General features: G+C 38.9%; 2 protein-coding genes across 5 annotated transcripts; both read left to right on the top strand.

Annotated features, from left to right (window-relative positions):
* Positions 1-355: 355 nt before the first annotated feature.
* LOC311508342 (uncharacterized protein) lies at positions 356-2,746 on the top strand. The gene is made up of 5 exons (XM_084573053.1): positions 356-970; positions 1,245-1,424; positions 1,508-1,675; positions 1,870-1,969; positions 2,162-2,746. The coding sequence occupies exons 1-5, from the start codon at positions 851-853 to the stop codon at positions 2,218-2,220; spliced, it is 627 nt and encodes a 208-aa protein (XP_084429179.1). The 5' UTR covers positions 356-850; the 3' UTR covers positions 2,221-2,746.
* A 7,016-nt stretch (positions 2,747-9,762) lies between these two features.
* LOC311508341 (uncharacterized protein) lies at positions 9,763-14,976 on the top strand. 4 transcript variants are annotated; one of them, XM_084573050.1, is made up of 14 exons: positions 9,763-10,399; positions 10,593-10,671; positions 10,835-11,060; positions 11,271-11,346; positions 11,460-11,737; positions 11,825-11,905; positions 12,007-12,051; positions 13,104-13,177; positions 13,296-13,388; positions 13,797-13,966; positions 14,110-14,206; positions 14,389-14,551; positions 14,651-14,754; positions 14,837-14,976. In XM_084573050.1, exons 2-9 carry the CDS (start codon positions 10,664-10,666, stop codon positions 13,363-13,365), a joined length of 858 nt encoding a protein of 285 aa, XP_084429176.1. In that variant the 5' UTR covers positions 9,763-10,399; positions 10,593-10,663; the 3' UTR covers positions 13,366-13,388; positions 13,797-13,966; positions 14,110-14,206; positions 14,389-14,551; positions 14,651-14,754; positions 14,837-14,976. The 4 variants fall into 4 exon arrangements, with proteins under 4 accessions (XP_084429176.1, XP_084429175.1, XP_084429177.1 ...); XM_084573049.1 differs by having other exon boundaries at positions 9,763-10,671; XM_084573051.1 differs by lacking the exon at positions 14,110-14,206 and having other exon boundaries at positions 9,763-10,671.
* The last annotated feature ends 2,607 nt before the right edge of the window (positions 14,977-17,583 follow it).

The raw sequence follows: 17,583 nt of genomic DNA, 5'->3' as shown, positions 1-17,583 counted from the left end.
TTGACTTACTGATATTTTTACATAACAAAGCATATTATCCTAACGCAGGTGTTAGGAGAAAAGGTTTAGATAAACTAAATCTGTGGTTAATGTCAAGTTTTGGTGAACAACTTCAACAGTTTGTTGACACTGTTAGGAAAGCATGAGAGGAACAGTTACAGGTTGTGGTGGGGAAAGAGAGTCATTTCTCAGAAGCATTTTATTTCACCATCAGATCACTTCTCTTTTAGTAGCAGGAAGTAAAGTCATTTTGTCTCCTCTATTTGAGCACAGCTTTAAAAGACACGATACATAGTTATATAAATAAGTGGTTAAATATAATCACATAGGCTTTGCTTCGTCACCATTATATATGAAGAGACCAATATGTATTGCAAGTTTTATGCCAACATTATTGTGACTGGCTGTTTGTCTTGAAGAGGAACAGAGCTTTTTCTCCAATTTAGAATTGTAATTTGTCGCCATCGTCTATGAAGTCAACCTTTCATCTAAGGCCATTAAGAAGTGTCACTACAGTTTCCATTGTGGTGGTTTATCAATCAGATATACTATTAAATCTTACAACTATGAACAAGTCATGTTTCTGAAGTCAGTTCTTATGAGAACCAAGAGCTGGTCAGCAGTCTGTTTTGTATTTTGCCTTGCTTTATGCATAGCGTAATATTTGTTTGTCTCTTAGTCCACCATTCACTTTGGACCGAGCAGAACATCTCAAAAACTGAGCTGTCATAATATATGTCGATAAAAATATATACAATCACTGTGATATTAGGGTGTCCCTGTAAGGAAAACCTTTTCTCTGAGATCAAGTTTATAGTCAACTCAGTTTCCTCTGATTGGCTGCTGTTCCATGTTCTGCAGAGGGAAGAGGAACGTCACACTTACAGGGTCCCACCTGGAGTTTGTGGAAGGAATCACACACAGCCACGGCCAGCTGGAAGTCCAACCTCCCAGACATAGCAGCAGTCAGGTAGTCTCTAGAAACATAATGTCCCATTATATAGTTATCTTCCAATGACTATGTTGTGTTACATCATATCTTACCACGTGACTGTCCATTGTCACTTTATATCTCATCAAGTCAAATTACATTAGAATATGCTATGTCACATCATCTCAAGTAATCTTGCATTATGTCACATAACTTAAGTACGTTACATCCCAGTTGTCATGCAGAAACATTTGTGTCCATGTGTCATCATGGTATTTCAGGTCCTTTTCTATGCTGTGTATATTCCCTACAGGGCCTCTCCTATGAGACACCTGCAGCTTTAAACCCTCAGATGATTTCTGTCAGCACTGTGTATTTGAAAGTAGCCAATCAATCCTTGGCCTGCTCCACAACTATAACCTACTATCCAGACCCTGTGTTCACCACCTTCACATCCACAAGGACAGGGGATGGGGTTCGCATCACAATACAGGTACAACTTTTTAGCTTTTTTTTTAATTTCTTTTTTTTTAACAGATGTGCAAACATCAAGCATTTGTCATTTCATTATTTCAGAAAAAGGCAGACAAACTGGAGATGACAGCAGCAGAGTTGTCAGTGTGGGGTGTTAGTGGTGAAAAGAAATACCCTTGTATCATGGAAGGCAGAGAAACCAACAACCAGACTGACTTTTTCATCTGTGAGATACAAACCACAAACAACATTAAACTTCAGCACATAGAGGTAAAACTTTCCTCTGAACTGGAAAATACTGAGTCAAACTTGAGGCAGTTTACTTTTAATGCAATGACTTTCAAATAGAGACATTTACCTAAAACCTTTGATGAACACAGTAAATAGATTTTTGACTGACTGATCCTTTGTGACATTCCACTGTGAAATTTCTTTTCAATAGAAGTGCCATTATTGTTTCCTAGATAAAGTATGGTGGCCAGACAGTGAAGCTAGATCCTCCACATTCAGATCATCAGGTCCTTCTGATAGTGTGTTTGTTGCTGATACCCTGTGTCATATTTGGTAAGTGATTTTGATCCATCAACAGTTTATGTCAAAGTCTCAACTTGTACGTTGCATTATGTTTAATGATTGCTTTCTGCTGTTTTCATTAGAGATATTGGGGAATAAATACTAAGATATTTTTCTGTTCCACTTAATAGAGGAAATTCTATTTTTCTGCTCAGTTTGAATCAGTAACTCTTCATCTTTCAGTGTTGGTGTTTATCTTTTACTGGAAAAAAAGACACTCCGCTGAGATGAACATGCTCTGACCACGGATGTCTAGTTCTCCAGCCATTCTCACAGGAACCACGTTCACCTGCTGGCTACAAAAACGTATTAAAAAGCTTCCTACTTTCTTTATTTTCAATCAGTATTTTTAAATTCTTCTTCCTGTCTCTGTTGGTTGATTTGTAACTTTGTGGTTCAGATGACACTTGACACAGCCACTGGTAGCAGCCAAGAGTAACCCAACGCCATCCATTTATCATTGTGTATATTTATCATACAGACCTCAGAGTAGCAGTAATCCTCCCCTCTTCTAAATCCCAACCAGAAAGCAAATAAGCATTTTTCCCAGAGTCAGGAACGATTCCATTAAAGCATCAGGCCATTGCAGTTTTTTGACATTTACTCTTTTGATACAGGCTATAGAAGTAGTATATACAAAGTCATTGTATTTGAGGTGGAATTTTAATATTAAGAGACCATTCAAAGTACTTATTACTTATGCTGTACTTATTATAGGTTTTTACTTATTTTTTTTATACCAGTGTTTACTTCTATATACTTTTTAATGACCATATTGAATAAATGCTTATCCTATTACTACCTTGTAATTATTTAATACTTAATGGGTAATTAGAGAAGTATTGACAGTGTGATTTATTTCTTGGTTTTCCCTACACATATATATTTTATTCTACCTCTTGTGTATAAAATCTTTACATTGGGATTTGCAGCCAGCTGACCATTTTGTCCTCCAGTGCCATGGTGCAGAAGTGCAGCCCTTTATGCTCAATGAAAACCTTCTAAATGTAGGACTGAGACAGCTGACATACTGCTGCAGTGGGAATGAATGCTGATTTTGGAGCTTCCATTAGGAGGAAACAGCTTCATACACTGATCAGGCATAACATTATGACCACTGACAGGAGAAGCAAATAACATTGACCATCTTGTGACAATTCAATGTTCTGCTGGGAAACTTTTGGACGTGACATTCATGTGGATGTTCCTTAGACATGTAGCATCTACCTAAACCATAGCAATGACACTCCTTGATGGCAGCAGTCATCCCCAGCAGGATGTAGCCTAACACACACACAGAAATGGTTTAACTCAAAAAACATGAAAAACAGCACAAAGTGTTGACCTGGCCTCCAAATTCACTAGATCCCAAACTGATCAAGTGTCTGTGGGATGATCCACAGAGGTCCCTCCCCTCAACCCATAGGACCCAAAGGCCCCCACAGGACACCTTCAGAAGGCCCATGTCCATCTTCTGATGAGTCACAACTGTTTTGGCACAAGGGAGACCTGTTAAATTGTATTTTCCCTCGTTGCGTTTACGCTTTGTCCCTGGGAACGCATGTACGCATGGGTGTGTCATTGTTAGTACGTCGCAGTGAAGATGGTGGACACTGAGTTGTTCTGAACGTGAACTGAATGAAGTCGCTCAATATATATAAACGTAGTGTTTATTGCGTCTAACACTGGTAGCAGAGGATGGCTGCTAGTTACAAAGTTCCGCCGAAGTTTGACAATACCCAACTGTATGAAGGTTGGAAAAATTAAATCACATCTTAACACAAGTTACAGAACTTGACAAAAAGGAACAGGCACTCGATGTCGCTTTGGGGCTCAAAGGAATAGCCTGGGAAACAGCCATGGAAATACCCGCAGAAGACTTGGACAGTGATAACAGTATGGATACATTGCTAAAAATAATGCTTATTTAACATCACAGTCTCACATTTATCAGCATAACAGCTAATATACTTAATCACAGTAATAACAGTTTATTCACAGTAACAGTCACAGTGTATTGTCCTCAAAATGTCTGCTTCCTGGCTTTTTTACTCACAAAGTCATCAGTGATGTCCTCATATGACAGATGCTTGCCCATCTCATGCATGCTTGATGAGGAATGTGATGGTCCTGGAGCTTCCTGGTCAGGAAGTTCAGAAGATCCCTCTGGCTCAACGTCTGGAGCTGCAACATATTTTAGAATTGCTCCTGCGAAGACAAAGCTCCTTATCAAGCAAAATAGATCATGGCGCATATTCCTATTTTATAACTACAGTGATGTTGCAGTAATACAGAAAATTAAAATGAATCTGTTTTTATATTAAACATTGTGTTGTACAGTGTCTCTTTAAAGCTTGTACCCAATTACAAAGTTGTCACTTTTAAGAGTTTTCTGCGTTAATTTACACATTGGACTAGATAAAGAAATAAAACTAATATAAATGATCCACTGCCACAATAGTCTAAACTGAAGATGAAAATATTGAGGAATGTAACATCACACTGTTTACATGTCTGACTCAGAAATCCTCCTGGCTGAATCTCTGGGATCGGCTATTATTGACTCTGCTTGTACTCCTGTATGTGGAGAGAAATGGCTGGAAAACTATGTGAAAGACCTCAGCCCAGACCAAGTGAACCAGGTACTGCAAACTGAAATCCCCAGTTACAGGACATTTCGATTCGGAGATGGAGACTTAGTATATTCCACCGGAAATGTGAAACTTCCTGCTAAAACAGGACAGACAAAATGTCACATTGAGGCGGAAGTGGTCAAACTTGACAAATAGTGACTGTGACATATGCAAGAGGTACAGCAAGACGAAGCCAAAGCCTGCTGCAGGTTTGCCCTTGGCCTCCGAGTATAATGAAACGGTAGCAGTGGACCTGCACGAGTTGGAACCAGGCGTATGGTACCTCCATATCACCGATCATTTCACGCGTCTCAGCGCTGGAAACATTGTGAAAACAAAAAAATCCAGTGAAATCGTCACCTCCTTCATTCACACATGGATAAGAGAACACATATCAGCTTTGCATGCTTCCAGGAAAGCATTCACTGAAGCTGAATGCTCAGAAAGAATTAGGAGGGCACTTTGCAAGCAGCTCAGACATACAGATGACAAATATGTGTCAGGAGACAGAGTATATTATAAACGAGCAAACCGCACTGAGTGGAAGGGACCAGGGGTGGTTATTGGTCAGGATGGAGCTGTTGTTTTTGTACGACACGGTGGGATTCTTGTTAGAGTGCATCACTCCAGGCTTTGTAAGGTGAACACACAAGAGCAGGGCAAGCAACCTGCACAAGATGATGCCAACAGAAAAGCAGAAAGTGGGGAAGGCAAGACAAACACTGCAGTAGATACCTCAGGCAGTGACCAGAATACTGACAATGAACAGGAGAATATCAGTGGCAGGGAGGTGAATACAGCAGTACTGTTGCACCCTCCACTGACACAAACTAATGTGACACGAACTGACACAGAACATAGGGTCTGTGGTAACCCCGCCCCTTTTGCAGGTGTAAAGTTAAGAACAGGTCAGACTGTAACATTTGTGAGCAGAGATTACGGCGTTCAACATACAGCCAGAGTTTTAGGCAGAGCAGGAAAAGCCACAGGAAGGCACAAAAACTGGTATAACCTACAACATCTTTCTGCCATGTTGGCATGGATTTTGCTAATGTTGATTGTGTAGTTCAAGTACATCAGCACAGCTACATTGATAATCTACAACCTCTTCACATGCAACCAGCATGTGCCATACAGAGGGATGCCCCCTTTAATGAGACTGAAAAAGAGCAGCTCAGGTCAAAAATAGGACAGATCCTATGGGTTGCCAAGCAGACCAGACCAGATGTTATGTTTGACTCATAGTTTGGCATCTAATATCAAAAATGCTACGGTGCAGTCTATGCATGAGGTAAATAAAGTCATCCGTAAACTTAAGTCAGAAAAAGTGACCCTCAAGTTTCAGCATTTGGGAAACGATGATGCTCTCAACTTGGTTGTTTTCAGTGATGCTTCTCTTGGTAATCTTCCAGATGGAGGTACACAGGGGGCAATATTGATCGCTCTTATGGGAGAAAGAGGGACATTTTCTCCTCTCTGTTTTCAGTCCAAGAGAATTAGACGTGTTGTACGAAGCAGGAGAAACAGACAATGCTATTTTTCTTGCTACTCTTTTTTCTGAGCTCACCACTGGTAACGCTGGACTGAATGCTCCTTCGTTGGTCTGTGTGATTGATGTTCCATCTCTGTTTGATGCCCTTAAGTCAACAAAACAGGTCACAGAGAAGAGACTCAGGTTTGGAAATAAGCAGCGTCAAGGAGCTCATACAAAGTAAGAAAGTCAAGGATGTGCTCTGGTCAGACACAAAAGGGCAACTCGCTGACTGTCGTACCAAAAATCGAGCATCGCCTCTGGTGCTTCTGAAAGCATTAAGTGAAGGACTGTGGAATCTGTGGTGAAAACTTTATTTGCACAGACAATTCAAAGCACTGGAAATTTTGTTTGCATTGTTAATATGTTCATCTTTTGTCAAACTCATTCTGAATATACCAGGATGTCACTGAAGAGGTGTTTTTTTGTTTATGGTCACTGAATGACTTTGTATGTTTATTTAAAATCTTTTGACAGGTATTTCTTTTAAATTGTTTTATTATTTTCACATAAAAGCATAGGGAGATTGTTAACTTGTATTTTCCCTCTTTGTGTTTACCCTTTGACCCTGGGAACGCATGTACGCATTGGGCAGTGTGTTATTATTAGTACATCGCTGTGAAGATGGCGGACACTGTGTTGTTCTGAATGTTTATTGCATCTAACAGACCTACACAATAATAGGCAGGTGGTCATAATGTTATGCCTGATCAGTGTATGCTGTGTTTAATTGCTACATTCAGAAATTTTGCGTTCATATGCTGCAGCTGACATGAGACAAAGAAACTTGTAACCCAAAACAGCAGAAACTGTCTGAAAGGAGTTGTGTGGAAGCCTGACACATGTACACAGACAAGTATTGAGATTAATGTAACTCAGTGTCAGTCAAATGGAATCAATTACTGTATTTCATTTTATTTTATATTATATTATAATATTTCATTAAATTTTATAAACAATAGATGAATAATGTTCTGCAAACACAACAAAGGATGATTTGATTCCAGTCAAATAAAATACATTACCAGTTTGATAAAGGTTGTTCAGGTGCTTTGGCTTTTTCAATACTAAGGTCTGTGGGTTTTTTTTTTTTTAACTTATGATTAAGTTTAAGTTAACCAACTGCCAGGTAGTCCTGTGTCCCAGTCTGCCTTGAAGAGCTATTACTGTTTTAAAGCTATTGTTTTAAAGGCAATAAGTTATGGGGTGCCGAATGTAAAATTTCGGTTACAATTTTTTAGCTGATACATTTTCAACATTTAGCTCACTTTCCTCACATTTAGCGCATTTTCCTCACATTTGAGACAGATATTATATATATATGTATATATTATATCTAAATGTTATATCTAAATCTAAATATTAAATCTAAATCTAAATGTTAAATCTATATTTAATGTTAAATCTAAATGTAAATGTTAAATCTAAATGTAAATATTAAATCTAAATCTAAATGTTAAATCTATATCTAAATGTTAAATCTAAATCTAAATGTTAAATCTAAATCTAAATGTTAAATGTTAAATCTAAATGTTAAATGTTAAATGTTAAATGTTAAATCTAAATCTAAATCTAAATGGATGTGCGGGCTGACCTTCAAGGGGTAGTTCAACCGGTACCGTCACCGTCATTAACGGTAAGTTAAGTTGTTTTAATATTAGCGTTAACTCATTTATTATTCATTGCTAAGATACCTAGCTAACGTGACTCGGATGCTACCTAGCAAACAGTCAGCTAGCTTTGGAGAGCGTTTCAGTTAAGAGGATACTCTACTTGGAATACACCACATGAGCAGGATGGAGACATTTTGACATTTAACGTTGTAATATTACAATTATCAGTATGGGATGTTGTTTCAGGTCTCCGCACCACAGAGTAACCCACAGGCATTTCCAGCGGCGCCCACCGGCACGTCCAGCTTTGCCACCACGGTCGCATCACTGAGATCAGTAAGTTTAGTTGAGATATGAAATGTTAGCTAGAAAAAGTTTTTGTTACCCTAAATTGTCCTTGAAATACATACATTTCCTTTCATCACATCCGTTTTTCGAGGTGTAAGGGGCACATTTGAAAATGCAGTTCTTGAAATGTCATTGAATTAGATGTCATCTCCTAATTTCATCTTTTTATTTTACATTGCCTTCAAATTGTTCTACAACTGTACTGCTCAGTAGAACACTCCCAGTACATGGATTGTAATGTTTTTATTGTCTGTTGTTTTTTACCTTTGTAGAGAAAGCGGTTGGGGAACGTCTTCATAATAGGAACCTAACTGAGGCAGAAAAGGCATTCACCCTGACACTGAGTCCTGGACACATCCTTGCCTTTGCAACAGGAAGCACCAAAGTACCTGCAATTGGATTTTTTCCCAGTCCAAAACTAACTTTCGTCCATGATGACACAAAACACCTTCCCATCCCTCATACATGCGCTAATGAGCTTCAGATCTTTGTTAACAGAAAGAATCTGACAGATGATGATGATGAGTTTGATTACCATTTTCTTGTGGCTCTCATGAATGGAGCCATTTTTAGTGCAGTGTAGTCAACAAAAGAACAACACAATGCTGTGCACATAGATGTAAAATGAATAAACTGGTGGGTGGCTTTTATGATTTTATTTTTGCTTTCTGTTAAGACATTTCATGACTGTTCAGTCTTTCTAAAGTCAAAGTATGTAGTAGTTGACAGGCTATACTCGCAGTTGGTCTTCAGACGATTCTATGGTAAATGAAATTTTTCCAACAAGGCCATTCTACGCTAACCTGGTCCGAGTTTCTCCTCTGGGTATAATGAAGACAGATGCCTCTGGTGAAAAAGGCAAACATACAATATCCTTTGTGTATGTTTTGACGTGCCTTCGGTTGATGGAGTGTGATCGGGCCCCATAATGTCAAGGGATGGATGGCAGGGAGGCCTATAAAAAAGCAGACCAAGAGATTTTCCTTAATGGGGTACATAGCAATCCTGTTAAAAGTAAAGCTATAATGAACTGCATATACAGAAAGGCCTCTAGGTTGACATATAGTGTTACGGCAGGATTTTTTAATAAACAGAATGTAGATGAAATTAGGAGATGACATCTAATTCAATGACATTTCAAGAACTGCATTTTCAAATGTGCCCCTTACACCTGGAAAAACGGATGTGATGAAAGGAAATGTATGTATTTCGAGGACAATTTAGGGTAACAAAAACTTTTTCTAGCTAACATTTCATATCTCAACTAAACTTACTGATCTCAGTGATGCGACCGTGGTGGCAAAGCTGGACGTGCCGGTGGGCGCCGCTGAAAATGCCTGTGGGTTACTCCGTGGTGCGGAGACCTGAAACAACATCCCATACTGATAATTGTAATATTACAACGTTAAATGTCAAAATGTCTCCATCCTGCTCATGTGGTGCACACTATGGCGTCAATTTAGTGCCAAAATCCGCGCGCATAAAAACCATAATCAGCGCGTCTCTCTGTATACGCTCGCTGTCTCTCTCTGTGCCTGTACTTCTGCTCGCTCGCCTTTGCTGAGTTTTGGCACTTTGTGGGCGGGCACTGAATAGACGGACCCCCTCCTTTCTGATTGGCCACTACTCAGGTCAGAGCCAATCCGAGGCAGATTAGGGCGGGTCATCATTGCGGTTGGCGGCAGAATTTAATAGCAGATCGAAATGTCAGAGAAAAAAGAGGTAAGTTGTGGAACAGACAGATATATAAATTTAAATGTATTGAACAGCTTGGTAGCTAGTAATTGTGATTATTATTTATTTATTGACTTGCTACAAGGGAGAATGGAGGCTCTCTCCACCACAATCGGCTTCGTTGAAGTCAAAGCATAGAGGTTAGCAAAACAGCGACTGGACTTGTATAGTTCCCATAGTTGCTATAGAAGCTAACCGTGACTAATATTTCGCTTCCATAAGTTCAATTCAATTCAATTCAATTTTATTTATATAGCGTCAATAACAATACAAATCGTCTCAAGACGCTTTACAAAAACCCGGCCTGAAAGTTGCACCCGGTATATACAGGTCAGGGTTAAACAGCCTCCCTGCTGTTAGCCATTAGGCCTAATGTGTGTGTTGTTGTCTTGTTAACTTTTATTTAATGTTGCACTCAGCAAAACGATCTGCTTATGGTAGGCCCATTCATATATTAATGTTACTCCATGTGGACTGTTATGATAGGGAGAGTTGCAGGATACTGCGCAGCGACTGGTGTCCTTGCTGCAGAGTGTCCTGTCCGAGCCAGCACCTAGAAACAGTGAGGATTGTTGTTATTATCGTCTTAATATTGTCTATTAGCATGTTTAAATGCATTTCATGATGAATTAACACAATATTACCAGTGGGAGCTAAATCAGTATCATTTTGGTGATAGCACTTGATTATTCAAAAGATAGTCCTTGTAAGAATGGCAAATGTGTTTTTGCTTTGAAATTATGAAAATTCTGCAGATTTAGAAAATCAGTATCACAATGCTGGACAGGGAGTCCCACAGCGGGCCAGTAGCTCAGTAGAGCAGAACATGGCCAGGTTTGTCATATGCAGGCAGTAAAGTTTGACAGTTTTTTTTTGACAGTCCACCATTAATCATTTAAAATACATATATATTGTTTGTAGTTTGAAGTGCTTAACATTGTTTACCTTATCATGCTTTTCTCATGGTGTCTTTTCGTCTTATTTTACTCTTTTATAGATCCTTCCCAGCACTATTTGGACAAAAAATCACAGGGAAAAAGAGACCAAATAAATTTTCCTCAAACATCAAAAGAGGACACAGTATAAAGTCTTTTGCAATACAGTTTTACCTTGTCAACAAATATATGGAGAAGACTCTAAAAGCAGGAGATGAACTGAAACTATTACAGGCAGGGATGGGTCGGAGGACCATCAATGTAACAGAAGATGCTGATCATTTATGGGTAAGTTGTAACACATGTTTAATTGCAGTGGTCACTGACACACGTACTGAAATGTGAATAATCTTCCTTGATAAAAATGATGATGCCATTAAAGCTTAGTATATAACCCCTGAGAGATAGAATGATAATAAAAGTAATGTAATTAAGGAATACACATTATACACAGGCTTCTCTTTAACAAAAGATTTACATTATATAAATTGTACACAGTTGTCCAGAAAACTTGAGGAGACCTTCACCAAAATGGCCACTTTGAAAGGGGCATGGATGTTGTACAAGGCTGTTGGTAAGATATTCAAGCTTTCTGGCTTTATTTACTGTGTTATGTATGTTGTCCAATGGCAAATTTGATTAATTGACTTCAGGTTGTGTACATACATTAAACGGATTTTCCTGTAGGTGGATCTGGTCAAAGAAAATTGTGTATTGTGCCACCTGAAGCAGAAGGCTACACAGGTCCTTACCTCAATACAGTTGCACGTGGGAAGTCAGCACTGTACATTGTACCAGTCCAAGGAAGTCTTGATACTACACCTCTTCCCTACTCTGCAAAGGAGTTTGAAAAAATGCCAAAAGCAACATGCCATACCTGTTCAGTCAACATGCCTGTTCAGTTACTAGCTGCACATGTGGCATCTTGCGAAAGAGAGCAATTCTCAGATGTCACCGACAAACAGGCAAGAATATTTTATGCATGATGATAGATAAGTAAATTAGACTTCTTTTTGTCCACTGGCTAATTTGTTTGTTTGTTCCTTCTACAGACTACAGACTTTCTGGGGTCCCCAGAAAACAGTCATACCATCCAGGAAAACTCCCCAGACGATATTGACATGTCTCTGACGGTAAGTCTGAAAGATGCAAATATAAAGTCAGTTATGTTTGTTGTTATTCACATTACACATGTTTACACTCTACATTTTTACCATTAATCTTACATGTAAAGGACTCCACAGATCTTCCTTCGAGTTCCAATGTTCCTAATGTCAAAGTAAGAACAAAACTGTCCAGGGCATGCATGCAATTTTACTTCCAACTGAACCTTAAGCTTCCTTTTCAATATTGTTTTTATTAAGTTCTTAAAGGTGCAGTAGGCAACTTTTATAAAACTAACTTTCTGTCATATTTGCTGAAACTGACCCTATGTTCAAGTATAATTGCATGAAGCAGGTCATTTAAAAAAAAATTCGGCTCCTCTGGCCCCACCTAGAGCCTGTAGAGCGATTTGCAAGACATCCACCGCTCCACATCCAGATGCACCAATCAAGACCAGGGGTGTATCTAACAGAGTGTCAATCACTGCTCATGGACACGCATTTCATAGCGCCCTCCCCTCCCTCCACCACCTCGCACCACTTGGCCGTGGGCGTGTAGAAGGAGCCGGGACGTAATCCTCGTCTGAGGCCTGTGCCTCAGCTTCACTCTCAAACGTCTAACCACATCAACAGGTAGCGGTCATATCTACCATATAGCAAATTGATAAATCTAAACTGTGGAATAAAACGCCACAATGAATGCTTCTAACTGTTACTGATAGCAAACATCACCGATGTAGGCTACTTTCAGAAACATCCTAACCTTGGTTTTGTCCTAAAGTTGACTATTGCTAAATATTTTGACCTAAAGTATAACGACTGTATCGTTGTACTTTAGGTCAAATTATTTAGCAATAACGAAGGGTATTATAAAAACTATTTTGTTGTTGTTACGTCGGTGTGTTCCATGCTAGTTTGTTTACTCGCTCTCTCTCAGTTCTCTGCTCGTGCACAGTATTCCAGGGCCAATATGCACGCGCTCTATCGTGCACAGCTCTCCCTTGGGGGAGGGGCTTGCAAGACCTTTTTGGGCTTTAGCAGAAAGTGGGGAGGGACTGAGAAGTTGTCGATGTTCAAATTTTTTGGCTAAGTCCTGGATCTTCGCAATCCTGCCTACTGCACCTTTAATTTACAAATGTTTGGTATTTACAGTATGTAACCATTGCCCTCAGACAATTTTGTGTGAATACAGTATTAATATATTTACTAATACTGTGGTACCTTCTAGATAGCCTGTCCTATTTGTCAGCAGTTGTATCCCACCGAATATGTTGAAGTTCACGCAAGCGTCTGTGGTGAAAGGTATTTCTCCGTTTTCCCATGCATTTTCTAAAGCAAAATTCCAAATGTTGGACAGTTCTTTTTGTATCTGTATCTCAGATCGTAGTATGACTAAACCTTGTCACATGTGTTCCTACAGATCTTCCAAGGCCATCAGTTTGGTTTCAGATGATGAGGACACCGACGGGACAGAGATAAGCCCAAAATGACGCAGACACCAAGAGACTAAAAGGTACCTCAAAAAAATCCTTATAAAAGTTCAAGTAATTGTTAATTGTTAATATACTGTTGAATGATGCGAATCCTGCTTAGATCAGGCAGACAACACAAGCTGTGCCAATCCTGATCAGCTGATCAGTCACATACTCTCCTCATCTGATTAGGGTGGGATATTTAAACCCCCTGCTTACCTGTTTATGACTACTACTACTCTGCTGCTACTGCTCATTGCTGCTGGGCTCTGCTATTCATACACTGCAATCATTGTGATAATTTTTCAGGAATTTAATAACTTAAGAACTTCTTAAATAACTTCTTCAGCTATGCAAAATGTTTAGGCTCAATAGAAATATTGAACTCGATCCAGAGTTGTCTGACTGAAATGTATTTTTTTCTTTTTTTCCCAATATTATAAGCATAGCTAAAAGGGTGGATGAATCAGCATCTGCATTACCAGGGACCAGATGCTAGATAGAGGCATGAAACAGTGGCAGCGACAAAAGAAATCTTCTCCCAAAAATCCCCTCAGAGTTTCATTTATAGGAGAGGCTGGTATTGACAGTGGTGCTCTGAGAAAGGAATTTTTAACTGGTATGTTTTTCTTTTTTGACCTTCAAAATAAATGTGTGGTGACATGTCATCAGTCTTAACAAATTTTGGTTATATTGGTCATGTAGATGATTGTTACTTCCATATTCTATGCTGACCAATTTGTATCTCCCTTTTCTGAAAAGAAATGCTGGCAGGGATAGAGAGGAGGTTCTTTGAGGGAGGCATCAGTGGCAAAGTACCAAAGTACTCAATGACAGACTTTGAAAAATACAACTTCAAGTAGGTTGTAAAAAAGAAGCCTATAAAGTGAAACTACAGCAATGCTTTTCTATTTTCATAATTTGTCGCTAGGAACAAATAAGGCAGTTTTTTTTTTTTTTATCTGACACTGCAAAAAAAAGTATTATTGTATAAGTAATAGTATGTTTTTTTTGTTTGTTTGTTTTGTTTTGGCATCACAGGACTGTTGGAGAGATATTTGCCGTCAGTCTTGCACAGGGTGGACCACCGCCAAACTTTTTAATGCAGTGGTGTTACGAGTACATATCCACTGGAGAACTTGACCAGGGATCAATAACTGAAAAGGACGTTGCAGACCCTGAGCTGATAGAACTAATAAAAGAGGTAACTCATTTAAATGTGGGAAAAATGCATTATGAATCATTTCATGTTTAGGTTTTGTATATTCTTGTGATATCATTATTACTTATGTACTTTTCAAAGATTGAGGCAGCTGGCAATGAAACCCTGATGGAGGGCACGGACAGGATCTTATCATGTGGATACACAGGGCCTGTGTCCCTCCACAGAAAGGAAGACATTGTGCGGTAGGATATTTCCTTCAGTGTAAGTTCAACTTCTACGACTGTACTTTTTTAAACTTTATTCAGTTTACTATTTTTGTTACAGCTCGGTAGTCCTACACTCTGCAGTGAGGTTACTTCCCATGCTGCAACAAATGTCCTCTGGAATGAAACTATATGACCTCCTCAGCTTGGTCCAGCAAGAAAAGGACATCTGCAGACAGCTCTTTGTTCCTGGATCTTTTTGCAAGGCAAATAATAAATAATGTCCATTAAAAGATAATCTGCATTGGATCATTTAAGAAATATTTTTCAAAATTAAACTTTCATGACTTTTTTCTTTTTTGAAAACTTAAGGTGGATGATGACTTTTTAGTGAAGTCACTGTCACCTGTCTTCAGTGAGATGGGTACAATGAGGCATCAGAGAGAGTCCACAGTGGTCAACTTTCTGCAGGACTTTGTACAGGACATGGAGGATGAAGGTGAATAATTTGTTAAAATTAAAACTGTTGTTGCTTCACCTTAAACTTACAAAGTGCAGTTTATTAGAAGTTATTTATTCTTGGCGATAAAGCAAATAATTGGGGGATTACATATATTTTATATGTAATGTTTTATATAGTCCTTATCAATCATCATCAATATTTAGATGATAATCATATTAGCTGTGGTGTTACTTAAGCCATGATGTGTTTTTTTTTTTTTTTTTTTTAATCAATGCAATCATAACGCTTCCTGTTTCTACATCAAAAAAGGAACTGTAATTTGATTGAAAAGTCCTTATTGACAAGTAACAATACTTGTAAATGTAAGCCTTGAAATGAACTTGGCTAATAATGTTTTCATATCACTTTTTCAGCAGAGGAAGAAAACAACAGGGAAGACATGCCTGAAGAGACCATGGGTGAAAATGAAAATGTTGATGAGGCAGAAAAACCAGAAACATATTCATGTTGGCAAGTTCTGCCAGTGGCTGACAGGACAGTCTCACATTCCACTGAGTCACGCAGAACGGGAAGAATTCAAAATAGTCATGGAATTTGACCATGACTGCCAGGTTCGTTATGGTGAAAATCACACCATCTGCTATCCTGTGGTTAATGCATGTTCCTGCTCAGTGACATTCCCTGTTGCACACCTGAATACGTATGAACAGTTCAAAACTGTACTCTCTCAGGCCATTGTCCATGGCTATGAATTTAGCCGCTGTTGAGATGGATAAGTTTGTGTCCGCAATTGTTTTATATGTTCATAGCACACAATGTATAGCTGTTCATCAGTAACATTTGGGTCAGTAGGATCAATTAAAGTTTGGAGTTCATCCATCTCCTCCTCCGTCAAAGGGCTGTCGTATTCAGGCACAACAACGCCAGTTTCAGCGTCATTGCCATTATAGTCAACAGCAGTCTCCCAGTCAATGTCTGGCTCTTGAAGGTCCTATAAATGTAGCAAAACAAAGTATTTAAGTTTACACAAGATCATTACAGATTATATGGTTATGTTATTTACTGAAAAAAGGAATAAAATGCCCGCACTCTACTCAAAAACTCCCATATATTTATTTGTATTGCAACGTTTCGACCCGGCTGGGTCTTCTTCAGGCAAATGATATGCAGCAGTGGCTCAAGCATATATATAGAGCATATACCTGCTCAGCTGATCATTCATCAGCAGAGTAGATATATCTATATCTAGTAGAGAGTAGATATATCTATATCTACTCTGTGTTTAGTGTGGTAAAACTGTATATGTACTTTTAACACTAATCTTATGTGGTGGCACATGTGTGACGAATGAGGTGATACTTTGGCCTTCAAGGCCTTGTTAATCAGTATGAATGGACTCAGCTGATGAATGATCAGCTGAGCAGGTATATGCTCTATATATATGCTTGAGCCACTGCTGCATACCATTTGCCTGAAGAAGACCCAGCCGGGTCGAAACGTTGCAATACAAATAAATATATGGGAGTTTTTGAGTAGAGTGCGGGCATTTTATTCCTTTTTTGAGTTCTAGTTATATTTGCCCTGCACCTCACCGGTGGGGATGTGCACACCACTACAACTACTTGATATGTTATTTACTGTACATTCAAGGTGTCTGTGCCTATTAAATGTGCATTCAATCCTTGTGTTTAGGGTGTTTTTTATCCAGAAACATACTGTAGAGAAAACACTTACTGCAAGGTTCTCAGAATGGACATTGCTGTTGTTTAGCATCTGTCCAGTTTCCCACATCTGTGTCGGACTCCAGTTTCCCTCAGTGCGGAGTGGATGGTGGTTCCAGCCTTCAGTGAAGATCTCCAAGTCTTTTTTGAGTCTTTGAAGAAATGCGTAATGGACACAGAATATGTCGTCTGTACACGAGATGTCCAGGAAGCCATTTTCTTCAAGAGCGTGTAGAAGGTTGTAATATTTTGATGATACAGAGATCCACACATCTCGCCATAACCGCTCTATCCTATGGAGGGTCACAACAAGGTTCGTTAACAGGAAAGCACCTTGTGCACCATTGGGTGCTGGAACGTGCTATACAAATAAATATTGATTGATTGATTGAACAACAACAACAAAAAATTGCATTTTAAATTGCACCAATGTATTGTTCTAATATGTGAAAGACAGAGTGGTTGTACCTTTGATTGTGGACACTTTTTCCCGAGATGAAACTTCCCCGATCATTGCCACGGACAGTGAACATAAATCGGGCAATGTCCACATTCTCCACTCCCTGGTCAGCTCGTACTCTGAAATCACAGTTATGGAGGAATTAATAGAACAATTACACTACTAAGTATTGTCAAGATTGATAAATGTGCCCAATAATCTAATTTTGTGTTGATTTCTTTAAA

This window comes from Chelon labrosus, assembly GCF_963514085.1.
Source record: "Chelon labrosus genome assembly, chromosome: 23".
Taxonomy (NCBI): domain Eukaryota; kingdom Metazoa; phylum Chordata; class Actinopteri; order Mugiliformes; family Mugilidae; genus Chelon; species Chelon labrosus.
The sequence above is the reverse complement of the archived record's forward strand: the minus strand, read 5'-3'. Positions and strand labels throughout refer to the sequence as shown.